The 14,237-nt window shown below is 53.9% G+C and overlaps 1 protein-coding gene across 4 annotated transcripts in view; it reads right to left on the bottom strand.

The window, feature by feature from the left end:
* Nucleotides 1-4,585: 4,585 nt before the first annotated feature.
* The window catches only part of TRPM2 (transient receptor potential cation channel subfamily M member 2), a 54,222-nt gene continuing 44,570 nt past the window's right edge, over nt 4,586-14,237 (bottom strand). For 3 of the 4 annotated variants that reach the window (XM_088834777.1, XM_088834781.1, XM_088834782.1), the window contains 5 exons: nt 13,212-13,298; nt 12,668-12,773; nt 11,103-11,204; nt 9,732-9,848; nt 4,586-9,086 (listed from right to left, as the gene is read on the bottom strand). In XM_088834777.1, coding sequence (XP_088690903.1) covers nt 8,961-9,086; nt 9,732-9,848; nt 11,103-11,204; nt 12,668-12,773; nt 13,212-13,298 — 538 coding nt within the window. In that variant the 3' untranslated portion in view covers nt 4,586-8,960. The remainder of the gene's footprint in view (nt 9,087-9,731; nt 9,849-11,102; nt 11,205-12,667; nt 12,774-13,211; nt 13,299-14,237) is intronic. The other variant, XM_055414932.2, reaches the window with a different exon arrangement.

The following is a 14,237-nucleotide window of genomic DNA, read 5'->3' as shown; positions in this document are numbered from 1 at the left end:
GGTCGCACAGAGTCGGACACGACTGAAGTGACTTAGCAGCAGTAGCAGCAGGAGAACTAATTAGTAGACACCTTAGGATTTTCTGCATACATTAACACAATTGTGTTATCTATAAGTAAAAAGAGTATTACACTTTCCTTCCCAATCTGAATGTCTTCTATTTCATTTTCATGCCTAATTGCACTGGCTAGAGCCCTAGTTCAATAATGAAAAGGAGGAGTGAGAGCAGATATCTTGTTCCTCTGGACCCTAGTGGGGAACATTCAATCTTTCACCATTAGGAATGATGTTGACTGTAGGGTTTTGTAGCTATCCTTATCAGTATAAGGAAGCTTCCTTCAATTACTGCTGCTGCTGCTAAGTCACTTCAGTCGTGTCTGACTCTGTGCGACCCCATAGACGGCAGCCCACCAGGCTCCCCCGTCCCTGGGATTCTCCAGGCAAGAACACTGGAGTGGGTTGCCGTTTCCTTCTCCAATGCATGAAAGAGAAAAGTGATTACTTATTTTCCATCTACTTGCTACTTAATAATTGAAAGAGGTGTACTGAGTTTCCTGAGATCTGTCTGTTACTCCTTGAAGTTCCATCAGGTTTTTGTTTCATGCATTTTGAAGCTTTGTATTCAGATTAGTATGTCCTCTTGATTAATTGACCACTTTATCAATTATGAAAAGAGCCTCCTTATCCCCAGATTCTTTGCCCTGAATTCTACTTTTCTGACATTAGTAGCTACTCCAACTCTCTTTTTTGATGGATTAACATCAAAAGATGAGTTATCTTCCTCCACTCTTTTGGCTTTTAACTTCCTCTGTCTTTTAAAAAAAATTTTTTGGAGTGTGGTTGATTTACAATGCTGTGTTGGTTTAACAATACAGCAAAGTGAATCAGTTATATATATATACTTATGTCTTTTTTTTTTTAAGAATTCTTTGCAGAGAATTGAGTAGAGTTCCCTGTGCTGATTAAATTGGGAGATTAGGATAAAATAGGTAACTAAATGTGCTGAGGGGATGACAGAGGATGAGAAGTTTGGATGGCATCACAGACTCAGTGCATCTGAGTTTGAGCAAGCTCTGGGAGATGGTGAAGGACAGGGAAGCCTGGCATGCTGCAGTCCTTGGGGTAACAGAGTTGGACGTGACTGAGGGACTGAACAACAACCTGTGCTGTGCAGCAGGTTCTTATTAGTTATCTAGTTTATATATTATAATGTATATCTGCATAGTTACCTACTTTATCCTAATCTCCCAATTTATCCCTTCTCCCCCTTACGTCTCTATATTTAGTTTCCTGAAGGATTTCCATAGAACCAAAGTGTCATCCTCAATATATTTATGAACTGAGAAGGGAGAAATAATAGATTTACAGTGAAGAGACACAGCAGAAACTACCTTATGTATGTGACTAAAGTTAATATCATCAGTAACAAGACAGGCTGGCATCATGTAGCTCCTGATACGTGGACTGAGAAAGACACAGCATCATTTCTGTGGTATTCTTGCCAAAAAGGCACAATCTCTTTCCAATCATCAGAACACATGTTCAGTTCAGTTCAGTTCAGTCGCTCAGTCGTCTCCGACTCTCTGCGACCCCATGAATCACAGCACGCCAGGCCTCCCTGTGACACACCCAAATTGAAAGGCATTTTACAAAGTGACTGATCAGTGCACTTCCAAAATGGAAAGACGAGAAAAGACGGAGTCCCTGTTACAAGCTGGAGAAGACTAAGGGGAAGCAGCGGCTGAACGGGCTGTGGGTCCTGGCGTAGACCCGGGCGCAGTGGGGAGTGCGGCCACACCGAGTCTGGTGGTGGGGCTGACAGCTTGGCTGTGGCCACCCACAGCTCCGGGGTAATGAGCTCCTGCCTGTCCCGTTTCTGCCCCATTTGTCCCTCGGCTCTGTTCCCTTTTCCTCTTTTCCTCCCTTCTTCCAGACTGAGTGTTTTTGAGCCCATTTTCTCTTAGCTGGGACTCTGCTGTGTCGCTGGTTGCTTTAGGGTGTGGTACCGACTATCATTTCTCGTCACAGTCCCCAGGGGTCATGACAGCTCACCCTGCCTCCCGAGCAGGGTGGGAGCCCTGAGGGCATGATCTCCCCTGGCCCTGTAGTGTCCATGCAGTGGACATCTACATGTCTAGGAACCCCTCAAATCTTACTGTCAAGTGTCTTTTAAGAGATTAAAGTAAGATGAGCCATGAAACTGCTGTAATGTTTTTATTATATAGTAGATTGAAGAGGGGAGCCCCCGAATTATGGAATATTTTAAATATTTAAGTTAAATCAATGTGATTACCACCCAAAACTACAGCGTGGATGTGGATACACCCTGACATTATTATGCAGTAGGGGAAGGGCCAGACACTCAGAGTTCCCTCTGTGACTTCTGTTTGTGGAAAGTTCCAGAATAGGCAACATGTCTCGGTGGCAGAGGCAGGGAGGGGAAGGGGCTCGAGGGGGCTTTTGGGTCTGGGTGTTCTGTGTCATGGTCCGGGTGCTGGTCGTCAACATCAGTGAAAATTCCTCCAAGCTGCTAGGCTTCAGATGTGTGCAGGCAACTGAGGGCATGTAATTCCTCAGTAAAAGAAAGCAGGGGTGTGCTGGCTACATGTGTGTCCACAGGTGGTCACGCGTGTGGGTGCTGAATACAGCAATGGACGGATGGGTGGATGGACCCATTCAGGGCATGATGCTGTCCTCCTGGTCCTCATGGGCTGTGGCCTCACTGGATGATGACATCAGAGTCCCTGAAGGGGGTGATGGCAGCCGGCCAGGCCCAGGCCACAGGGCCCTGTGAGAGCCTGGCTCACTGTCCACTCTGGACCACAAGTCTGCTCTCAGCAGCCCTCCAGTGCCATCCTGACCACGTGGTCCGCCCACTCACTGTAGCTGTCCTCATAACTGTAATTGGGTTCCAGTCGATTATCTCACCCATTTATCCGCCCAGAATCCAGGCCTCCTGACCCAAGGGATAAGACACGAGGCTCCCACTGGTTAATTGCTTCCCCGTTAGGCAGGTTGTTTTGTGAGCGAGGGCTGAGTGTGCCTCCCTGGGGATGAACCGGCAGGAGCTGCAGCCACAGTGGTGGGATGAACAAACATCCCAAGGTCCAGACGCTGCCTCTCCAGGCAGAGGCCTCAGAGCAGCCTGGGACGGGCCCCTCTAGGGTGTGGCCAGCTGGCTTAGTGTGTGCTGCCACCTTGCTCTCCCACCTTCCCATCCACTGTGCCCAGCTCCACCCTCAGCAACCCTGGCCTCCACACTGACCCCTGATGGTCCCAGTTCCTGCCCTCGCCCAGCTCGGGGAACCCTCAGCCAGAACCCTTGGCTTGCAGGGCACTGCTGATTGCAGCCTGCTCATGGGCATGGGCTGGAACCGCTCAAAGAGAGAAGACCCAGGACCCCCGGCAGAATCCACTGCCCAGAACCACACAGGCAGGGCCTGAGCTCGCAAAGAGCCTCTATGGATGGACTGCCAATGGTAAAACTATCCTCAGCAGCTTGGGCCATTCTCAGCTCCTCCTAAGACCCCCAGATTCCTGGATCTCCCGGAATTCCTGGATTTCTGGGCCTGAGCAGCACCCCCCACCTACGGCCTATCCAGTAGATCTGGGAATTCCACAGCAGTCTCTCCTGCCCCGCACCAGTACACACACCCACTCCCCTGGTCTCTCCCTCTTCCTCTTGTCCAAGTTTTGTTGATTTTGTTGCTCTTCTTCAAGAACTGAGTTTTGAGTATATTTACCACGCCAATTCTTAATTTTTCCCTCTTTGGTTACATCTGATTTAGTCCCTGTCTGAGCCCCTGTCTGAGCCCCTGAGCCTCTGTTGATTCTGTAGCTATTTTTTGAGCTTTTTGAGTCATAAACTCAGATAATTTACTTTCACTCTTGATTTTCAAACAAGTGCATTTAAGGTCTTAACTGTTCCTTTCTGAGACTTCCAGCCACATCCCTGAGGCCGTGACTTGGACCCTCTCATTGTCTTGTTCTGGCTGCCCCAGTGCAGGTCTCGGTCAGAGGTAGAGGGCGTGGAAGCACGCACAGCCCCCCACTCTGGGCATTCCCTAGGCGGCACCCAGCCCGCAGGGCTCTCTTGCTCTGAATTCGAGGCAGCGGGGTGGCCCTTGACCTAGTGCTAACCGGAAACCCGGGGCCAGCGACTGCTCTGTCCCTTGAGACATGGCCCCTCCCCATTGGTCCTCTTGCCCAGGAGACTAGAGGATCCAGAGTGAGGACAGAAGCCCCCCATCCATGAAGGGCTGAGGGCAGGGGCGGGGACCAGTGTCCTGCCCTGGATACCACTTGGGCTCCCTCCCAGCTGGTCAGGAGACCAATCACTCACGTCCCAGGCAGACACCTGGACCCACTGAGGTATTTCCTGTCCTCTACCGGTGCTGTGGGTGGAGTGTGGCCGCAGTGATGGAGATGCCTTGGAAAGTTGCTGAGACCCCCTTGATGGTGTGATGTACACTCACTGCTGTGAATATTCCATGTCTGAGAACCACATGTCACCTCTGGACCTTGTTGTTGGGACGGGTACACAATCACACACACACCATAGAGTGTGCGTACATAGCTGTGCCTATTAGACATCCTTTATTATACAAATATGTATTATACATATTGTACCCAATAAATATATTGCAAACAATTTATACATAAATATACGTGTAAATGAGACATAATGTATATGTATAATATATAACACACATTTATATATAAGTACGCACATGTAATGGGAGAAGGCAATGGCACCCCATTCCAGTACTCTTGCCTGGAAAATCCCATGGATGGAGGAGCCTGGTGAGCTGCAGTCCATGGGGTCGCTAAGAGTCGGACAAGACTGGGCGACTTCACTTTCACTTCTCACTTTCATGCATTGGAGAAGGAAATGGCAACCCACTCCACTGTTCTTGCCTGGAGAATCCCAGGGATAGGGTCGCACAGAGTCAGTCACGACTGAAGCAACTTAGCAGCAGCAGCAGCACGCACATGTAATACGTAGGTAAGGGGCTTTCCTGGTGGCTCAGACAGTAAAGAATCTGCCTGCAATGCAGGACACCTGAGTTGAATCCCTATGTCAGGAAGATCCCCTGGAGAAGGGAATGGCTATCCACTCCAGTCTCCTTACCTGGAGAATTCCATGGACAGAGGAGCCTGGCAACCTACAGTTCACGTGGTCGCAAAGAGTCAGACATGACTGAGCAACTAACAGTTTCACAATATTTAGGTAAACATGTTCACAAACACTGCATAGAATGACCTCAATCCTGTTGATTGCGTTATTCAAATTTTGCCCTATTTTTTGTTTGCTCCTTGATTCCTTGATTTCTAAAAGAAAAATCTTAAACATTACTGTGAGTTTGCCCATTTCTCCTGGAATTTCTATCAATTTTGCGTTTCATATTTTGAAAGATATGATGCTAAATGGAAGTTTGTGTTGAGTCTTGACTCTTGTGACCCCATGGACTATAGCCTGCCAGGCTCCTCTGTCCATGGGATTTCCCAGGTAAGAACCCTGGAGTGGGTTGCCATTTCCTTCTCCAGGGGACCTTTCTGACCCAGGGATTGAACCCACGTCTCCTACATTGGCAGGCGGGGTCTTTACCACTGAGTCACCTGGGAAGATGGATAGCAGTTCACAAAACTGCTACATTCTTAATGGATTTGTACCTTTTCCCACTCAAATTCCCCTTTGTTCTTAAAAGGACAAACCTTAAGTTCTGTCTTCTGCTGGACCTGCACCCACACCTTTTCTTTGGAGAGTGTTTGGTAGGCTGACTCCCTACTATTGTCAGCTAAAACATGTCTCTTTGGGGTGATAGAGGAAAATATACAGAAAAGAAGAGAAATTTGTTATCTTTTATCCCAATATGAGACTCACACTTTGTGTGTGTCATAATTGCTAATACGTTTTGATTATTTCTTGCCATCTTATTCCACGCAAACCATCTTCTACTGCTGTTTTCTCTCTTTGACTAGGCTTCTGCTTGGTTCCTCTGGTGGTGTGATGTTATTCCTCTCTCTCCATCCTCTGGAGGTTACCTGGGCTGTGATATACATTTGCAGGTCTCACTGCCCACGTTCTTCCCCCAGCACTGTGACGGTCAGCATCTATCTCTTCCTTGTGACAAGAGGAGACCTTATCTCTACTTATTGGCTGTGTTCATTCCTCCGCCAGCTCCCAGGGACACAAGCTGTGATTTCTACAAGAACAATCATTAAATTTTCTTTTTACATGATGCCTCAACAGTGGTAAAACTCAGCCCTACATTTAGTAGCTTCTTTGCTTCCACAGAGCTCAGTCTACGTGTGAAACGGGTCCTTCCCTCCCTCCTGCCTGCCCTTTGTCTGTAGAAAAACTTTAGTCAAGAGCAAGTTTAATCAGAGAAGTGAAAAAATACAAACGCAGAGGAAAACAGTCAAATGGGACAAAACAATAATAGTCAGGAAGCTGAGTCAAGGACCTTTAGTTCTTCCTCCAGTGCTATAGAGAATATCCTGAGCCATCTCCTGTGAGCTGTCCTGAAGATCCTGAAACCCCGACCAGGTGGAGAAGTTAACTATTGATGCATAATGACCAGAGTGTAGCTATGACATAAGCTGCCACAATTCCAAGAACTGGACGCAAGGAAATGGGAACAAGCGGACACTGGAACTGATGATTAATGTACTTGAGACAATCAGCGTGACGCTGCTCAGACCACTGAAGACCAACCACCAGATGAAAGTCAGAGCTGACTGGGCTGTTTCTGTGTGGAGTCCCTCCCTCTCCCCGTGAACGCACTTGCCCATTGATTGCCAGGAAAGTGGGGGAAGTCAGCTTTTGGACAGGTGCCCACCCTTCCCCCGCACCCCTGTAGCTGGCATCCAAAATAAAACAAACTTTCCTTTCCACCAACCTGGTCTCTTTATTGTCTTTTGAGCAGTGAGCAACTGGACCCCACTTTTGGTCACGTGTCTCTGTGTGTGTGTGTGTGTGTGATGGACTAAATGTCTGTGTTGTTTAGCTGCTAACTCACGTCCAACTTTTTTGTCACCCCAACGGACCACAGCCCACCAGGCTCCTCCACTCATGGGATTTCCCAGGCAAGAACACTGGAGTGAATTGCCATTTCCTTCTCCAGGGGATCTTCCTGACCCAGGGATCGAACCCACGTCTCTTGCATTGCAGGCAGATTCTTTACCACTGAGCCACCAGGGAAGCCAGATGTTTGTGTCCTGTTTGACACCTGTTTGTATCCCTTCCCCAAATCCCTGTGTTGAAGCCCTAATCCCATGTGGCTGTATTTGGAACAAGGACCTCTAAGGAAGTAAGGTTAAATGAGGTCATGGCGGGGGGGCCCAGACATGGCAGAATTAGTGCCCCTGTAACAGGAGAACTAGAGATCCCTCCTTCCCTGCACACTCCAAGGAAAGACCACGTGAGGACGTGGAATGAGGCAGCCAGGCACAAGCAGAGGCAGAGGCTTCAGCAGGAACCACCCTACCCACACCTGACCTCCACTCCCAGCCTCTAGAACTGTGGGAAGGTGAGCGGTCCGGCTGTGGTCTTTGTTACACAGCCCAAGCTAACTCAGGCAGTGTGTTTTGCTTTTCTGCAATTCTTTGAGAAGTTCTTTCGGAAAGGATGCACGAGAAGCATGTTTCAGACAGTAAAGAATCTGCCTGCAATGCGAGAGACCCAGGTTTGATCCCTGGGAGGGGGAAGATCCCCTGGAGAAGGGCATGGCCACCCACTCTCGTATTCTTGCCTGAAGAATTCCACGGATAGAGGAAGAGTGAGTTACAGTCCATGGGGTCACAGAGTCAGACACGACTGAGCGAGTAACTTTTTTTATGAGTCTTAAATGTCTTTATTGGGTGCTGCCACTTAAGCACTAGTTTGGCTGGATCTGTAATTCTAGATTAAAAAGAAAAAAAAAGACCCCACAGCGCCTGAGCACCTGCAGGGTGGGGGCAGGGGAAGGCATGAGCGGCTGAGCCCCAGGTTGAAGGCTGGAGCTGGGGTTTAGGAAAATGAGGCAGAGGGAAGGTGTGTGTGTGTGTGTGTGTGTGTGTGTGTGTGTGTGTGTGTGTTGGGAAGGTTGTTGATTGGAGGAGCATCATGAGTTTGGACTAGGGGGCTGCTGGGTGTCCACAGGAGATCCCCTTGGGCCCCCGGAAGCTTGGCTGTGGCTGGAAGAGGTCTTGTGACTCAGACACAATCCCCCACCACTGCTCATGTCTGCAACTCCATCTGAGGGACAAACAAGAGACCAGCGACACTGGTGGGGAGGGCGGGTTTGGTGCAGGGTTTGCACAACATCCCAAGGCTGCAGATGGTCTATGAGTTGCTGATGCTAAACTGGGTGGCCCCTCAGTCCATGCCCACCACCCACTCCTCCCTGGAGGAGGGGGGAGGGAGCACCTCGTGCAGGAGAGATCCTCCCCGCCTGGAACCAGGACAGCACATAGGCAGAGACCTCCGCAACTCAGGAGGAGGTGGGAGCTCGCCCTCCTGCCCCACCACGGGGCTCAGTCCTGATGGTCATGGGAACTGGGGTCCCAGGCTGCCCCAGGCCAGGTGAGGGTCTGAGTTAGGGCACAGTGGAGGCCCTCTCGGGACCGCGGCCCTGAGGAGGAGGCCACAGGGAGTGCTGACTCTCTGGGGAGTGCTGGCCTGGGACAGATGCACCGCTGGTGGTGGACGTTCTGCTCAGAGGATGTGGCCAGGAGGGCGTCCGCAGGCCACCAGCAGGCTCAGGAAAGGCAGTGTTGGCTGGCGGAGTCCCGGTAGCCACCTTGACCCTGAGGCCCTGCCTCATGGCCAGAGCCCGCCTGTGCCCTGCTCAGCTCTCCTCCCAGAGCACCCCAATGCCCCCAGTTCATGAGCTGGCCATGAGGGGCAGACGCTCCCAGTGGGCATAGACGGACCAGCCCCGCCGGCCCCCACAGAGCCACGCAGGCTGCGTCTCCGGTCAGTAGTAGGCCCCGAACAAGGTGGCCACTTTCTGCAGGATGGCCTTGTGGTTGTCATCCAGGGGGATGCGCTCATCCACCACCTGCCAGCGAATGGCCATCCCCTGGTCACAGGAGTACAGATGCTGCGGAAACAGAGGTGAGTCCTGAGTCCCTCCCGAGTGGCCCTGCCCTCACCCCCACACCCCGAACCTATAGATGGCAGGAGGGTGGTGGAGACCCCAAAACCTGGCTCCCAGCACTGCTGCAGACTTGGCTAGCGACCGCTGCCTTTGTACTTCTACTAAATGGTGCTAAGATCACCCCCTTCAGGCACAAATCAGAAAATGCCTGCGAAGCCCCAGAAACCTTAAAAGGATGGGGGGGAGGGTACAGCCTTATTCTGTAGTTTCCTGTCCTGCAGACAGGCCTGGGTTTTGTTCCCTGGGACTTCCCGGCCAAGTTCCCGATTCAGGGTCTGTAGGGGGATCAAAGTACACAGGACGATATCACCACAAGAATGCATGAACCAGCCTCACCTGGGCACGAGCCTGGTGGCCCCAGGGTCCCCCTTTGCCCTACCCACCTGCTGCTGCCCTCTGGCCTCTCCTGGCTGCCCCCATGGACCCTCTAGTACAACTCAAACCCCACAGCCCCCTTCTCTGGTCCTGGCCAGCTCTGGCCCCAAGCCCGGGAACCCCTCAGACCCTTCCCTGCAGGCCCCAGGGCCCCTCCGGAGCACTGATGGCCCCAGGCCTCGTTCCTTCAAGCCTGAAACCCAGGCCACATACAGAGTTCAGCCTCTTGAGCTCCACATCGCTCTGGTCTGAGAAGTGGATGCTCACGGCCACCGTCTCGATCCAGGCATTGTCCGTGTTCCTGGGGTCATCCATGTATCCTTTGTACACCTGGGAGATAGCAAAGGTGTGATGGACCCCCGATCCCCTGGCTTTCTCCCAAAGGGAGGGCCCCAAGCCTTCTCTGGGTCTGGGCCACTGTGAGCACAGCTGTCCACCATGCCCGAGCCCCACATGACCTTTCCTTGCCTCGTCCTCCTGCTCCCAGCATGGCCTTCAACTTAACTGACCCATCACAGGGGCCCACAGCCTCACTCGTCACCCTCTTCGTCTTTGACATCCAGACCTGCCTCGACTGCCCTTGGAAAGATTAAAAAGGACGGGTGGACCTCCAGACAGTAGGCTAAGTGAAAGAAGCCAGATACCGAAGGCCACACGCTAAATGATTCCACCGACAATAAATGTCCAGAACAGGCAAATCCACTGAGACAGAAGGCAGCCTCGTGGGCACCAGGGGCTGGACGGGGGTAAAGGGGGTGACTGCTCAAGGGTACAGGCTCCCTTTTGGGGGTGACAGCACATTCTTGAACTAGACAGAGGTGGGGACCACACCAGGCTGTCCATGCGCCAAACGCCACTGAACTGCTCACTTCAAAATGGCTCATTATATGTTGTTTAGATTTAACCTCAACAAATAAAGTTTAATTATTTTTTTACTAAGTAGAGAAAAGAGAGATGGCAATGCTCCCTCAGGGGCTGCAGTGGATGAACCACGCAGAACTGCTGGGTTTGGAGGTCAAGTTGTAAATATCAGCAATTGCCTGCTTCATCCTGAGATGCAACAGAAGCAGAACCAACGACTCAGACACCCACTTGGAGGACCGCTTAAATAAATCATGGCACAGAGTGCTACGTGGATGTGAAAAAGAGCAAGGTGGATTCAGAAATACAGACCTAAAACTACGGCCTTTACAGTCCATGGGGTCGCAAAGAGTCGGACACGACGGAGTGACTTCACTTCACTTCACTCTCACTTTGCAAATTCACGGAAAAAGCAAGTTATGTCTTTGTGCCCAGCTGTGCTCAGGGCAAGAGTGAATGTGAGCCAGACACCAGGCCTGCCCTGGTCCAAGGGCAGCAGAAGCTGTAGGCCCTCCTTGATCTCGGGAGAAAGCCCAGACAGGGAAGGAAGGAGAAGGGCCCAGAACCAGGCCACAGGGTCCCAGTTCTCCCTCCAGGAGCTGTGGGCAGTGGGCTTGGAGCAGGCTCCCCACCCGGCTCCTGCAGCCTGCCCAGCAGCCGGCACAACCACACTCCCCAGGGCTCAGACGCATAGGTGGGAGCAAAGCGGAAGAGCCACCTCACCTCCATGCCCTGAGTCAGCAGGCTCTCGAAGGAAGACCAGAACTCTCTTCGCAGGACCTGCTTTAGCTTCCGGGGCAGCATCTCTCCTGGCTCTCGGGAGCCCTGAGCAGAGAGGGAGGTGGGGGCAGGTGGGCAGGGCTGCTTGGGACCTGTGTCCTCAGGCCACCCACTCAGTATGGGCAGCAGGCCAGCCCCCTGGAGCCTCAGGCGGATGAGCCTCTGGCAGCAGCCGCCTCGGGGCCGGAGTGACATTGCCCAGAGCCCACTGTCAATGTCAGCCCATGAGGCCAGGGTGCACAGCCTTTGAGGGGTACCGGGCACCGTGGGGGAGTCAGCACCCTGAACTCTGCCACCTGACCACCAGCCAGAGGGCTGTGTCTCGTCTGTGTGTGTCCACCCCACCTCCAGCCTCTGCTCCAGTACCCTGGGCTCCTGGCCACTCCTGACGCACCCTGCCCTGGACACGGGCCTCCACCTGCACTCCCCCTCCACCCATCTAGGGCATCTCTCAGTCCGCATCACATCTACTGCTCCAGCCTGGGAGATGCCCTGCCCTGCTCTGCCTGGGGTGGTGGGATCTTCAGCTATCCCTCAGGGGACACTGCTAGGAAGATGCCCTTTGTCAAGAGAGACTAAAGTGCTGGAGAAGGAGGTTGAAGGGTACTGGAGAATCTTCGGAGGTGAGACGGCCCAGCCTGGGCTCAGAGTCCCTTCCCTCACCTGGAGGGCATGGGGGTCATGGCTGCAGGAGCCAGACCACCCAGAGCCCTGGAATCCTGGCTGGGGTCTGAAGACCTTTAGGGGGTCTGCCCCACGCATACCCATTAACTTGCTGCCCCACCGGGTGGATGCCAGGAAAACCCAGTGACTTCCTGCTGATCTGGGGTAGATTATGGACTCCAGGGACAGGCTTAGGGGAGGGGCCCCTCAGAGCTGCACCAGGACACTGGCCTGGGGCCTGCGGGTGCACGGCCCTCCTGTCTGGACCTGCCTGTTCTGACCCTAGAACAAATGACAGGGTTTGGGAGAGCAAAAGGCAAAAGGCAGGCAGACGGTCGGGTCCAAGAATCCGACCAAGCGGTCCACAGAATCCAAGTGGTTCACTTGGATTGGACAGGCCCAGCAGAACACACCCGTTATGTCGCCACGAGCCTGTCAGTCCTGCAAATAGCTGCTGCCCCGAGCCGAGGACACGTGTATGTCCTGCCTTGCCCCCAACAACACCGTCCTGCCCTCGGGGCTCAGCTCAGGCCTCAGGGCCAGGCTGGGTGCATGACCAAGATGCACCCCCCAACCCTGAGCTCTGCAGGGGCAGCCCCAGCCCTGAGCCTAGTGCCTGGACCCAGCAGATGCTCAGTCAGCGCTTACACTCCGAACAGCGCCTGAACCCATCTTCACGACCACCAAACGAAAAGCTAGGAGAGAGCACTCCTTCTAAGGCAAGGACCAGCCTTTGTCATTCAGAACGGGGACAGCTTCCAAGCTGTCCAGGGCAGCGACTGCTCGTGGCTGGTGACCTGTTGGTGGCAGAGAAGGCACAGGGCCTGGGACAGCAGGAGGCTCACCCCAGGCAGCATCCAGTGCTCAGAGGGGCCACGCTTCACCACCAGCACCTCCAGCACCTTCTTGACACTCTTCCTGCAGATGGCACCATCCAGGCTCCGCCTCCAGCTACAGGAGGATGCGAGGGGAAGGGTCAGCCTGCCCCTGCCCCCGCCCCCGCCTGGGAGGTCACCTGCTAGGCCGCTTGCAAGGTCACTGGCACCTGCCCCAGAGGAGAGGAACCATCGGCTTCCACAACCTCCAGTCCGACCAGAACGGGTCAGCCTTGTTGGACAGTATTTTTCTACCAAAAGCCTTAAAGAAGCCCATGTCCTGGCCCCAGCCTTTCCCCCTCGGTCACTCTGGAAGTGAAGGGTGAATGGGTACGGATCTTTGTCTGAATAGTGAGCCCTCCCCAAGGGGCGCCTGAAGGAGGGGATCCACAGGGAAGTGAGGCAGCCCGCGGGGAAGAAGGATTTGGGCTTTCCTGGGGGCACCCACATTCATCCCCTGCCCCACCACAGGGTGCGGCGCCGGGCGACACTGTGCTGATCCGGGGCTACTCACCGGGTGATCACAGGCTGCAGCGTGTGATTGGGGCCAAAGCGGCTGAGGTCCCCGCGGCCGCGCAGTCCTGTGCGGCCCATGGGGTTCCTGGGTAGACAGGGGTCAGCTCAGCCCACTGCCAGCGACTGGAGACCCCAGCCAGGGCAGCAGGCAGGGGCTCTGCAGGAGCTGTGTGCCAGCTCCACCCACAGCTGCCCTGGCCCAGGGTTCTTGGAGCCCAGGCAGCTCCCCTGGACAGGACCAGGGAGGAGGCTCAGACCAGACCCCAGAGACCAAGGGCCCCTTGACCAGTCTGGGTGACTCTGTGTCACACACTGGGGCTGTCCACTGCAAACCCCATCCCTCAGGGGCTCCAGGGTGGGCAGCGGCTACCTTAGGCTGGGCTGGAGAGGAAAGGGGCCTCTGGGAGCAGAAACCAGCCCCGCCGCAGATGTCCCCCCAAAGAGCGCCTGACTGACCATGGCGCCGTGGCCGAAGGCCTCAGCCGGCCTGTGAGCTGGCATCAACGGTCCCCCTCCTCTGCCTGTGACACTCGGCCCTGTTCTCTTCCTGCACACCGTGTCCCCCCGCCCATCCCCTCCCCCATCCGGGGCTGGAGACGCTCCTGGTCACCACTCGTCTCCACCACCCCGTTCCGCAGCTTCTTCCGAGTGGTCACCCCTCCTGTTCCAGAACATTCCCAGAGGCCCACCACCCACCTCCTCCCGCAGGCAGTTTCCCTCAACAACCGCCTGCTCCATGGGGTCTCCAAATCCCAGCTGACTGTGATCCCGTCCCCGGCCTCCGCCCTGGAGGTGCAGCCTCCCCAGCGACCCTCAGACCCCAGGCCAGCACACAGTATGCATCCGCCAAGTGCCTGCTGGGCCCGACGCCACGGGTCCCCTTTCATGTCTATGTTGACTCCACACCTGTGCAGTGGGCATGCCGTCCCTACAGCACAGACCTGGAAACGCAAGCCCAGCAGCCCTTTAACATTGCCCCTGCTCTATTCTCACAATGGGTCCACGTTCTACCCTGTCTCTACAC

Source organism: Moschus berezovskii, chromosome 1 (assembly GCF_049115385.1).
Source record: "Moschus berezovskii isolate FMDL1 chromosome 1, NW_MosBer_1.0, whole genome shotgun sequence".
Taxonomy (NCBI): domain Eukaryota; kingdom Metazoa; phylum Chordata; class Mammalia; order Artiodactyla; family Moschidae; genus Moschus; species Moschus berezovskii.
The sequence above is the reverse complement of the archived record's forward strand: the minus strand, read 5'-3'. Positions and strand labels throughout refer to the sequence as shown.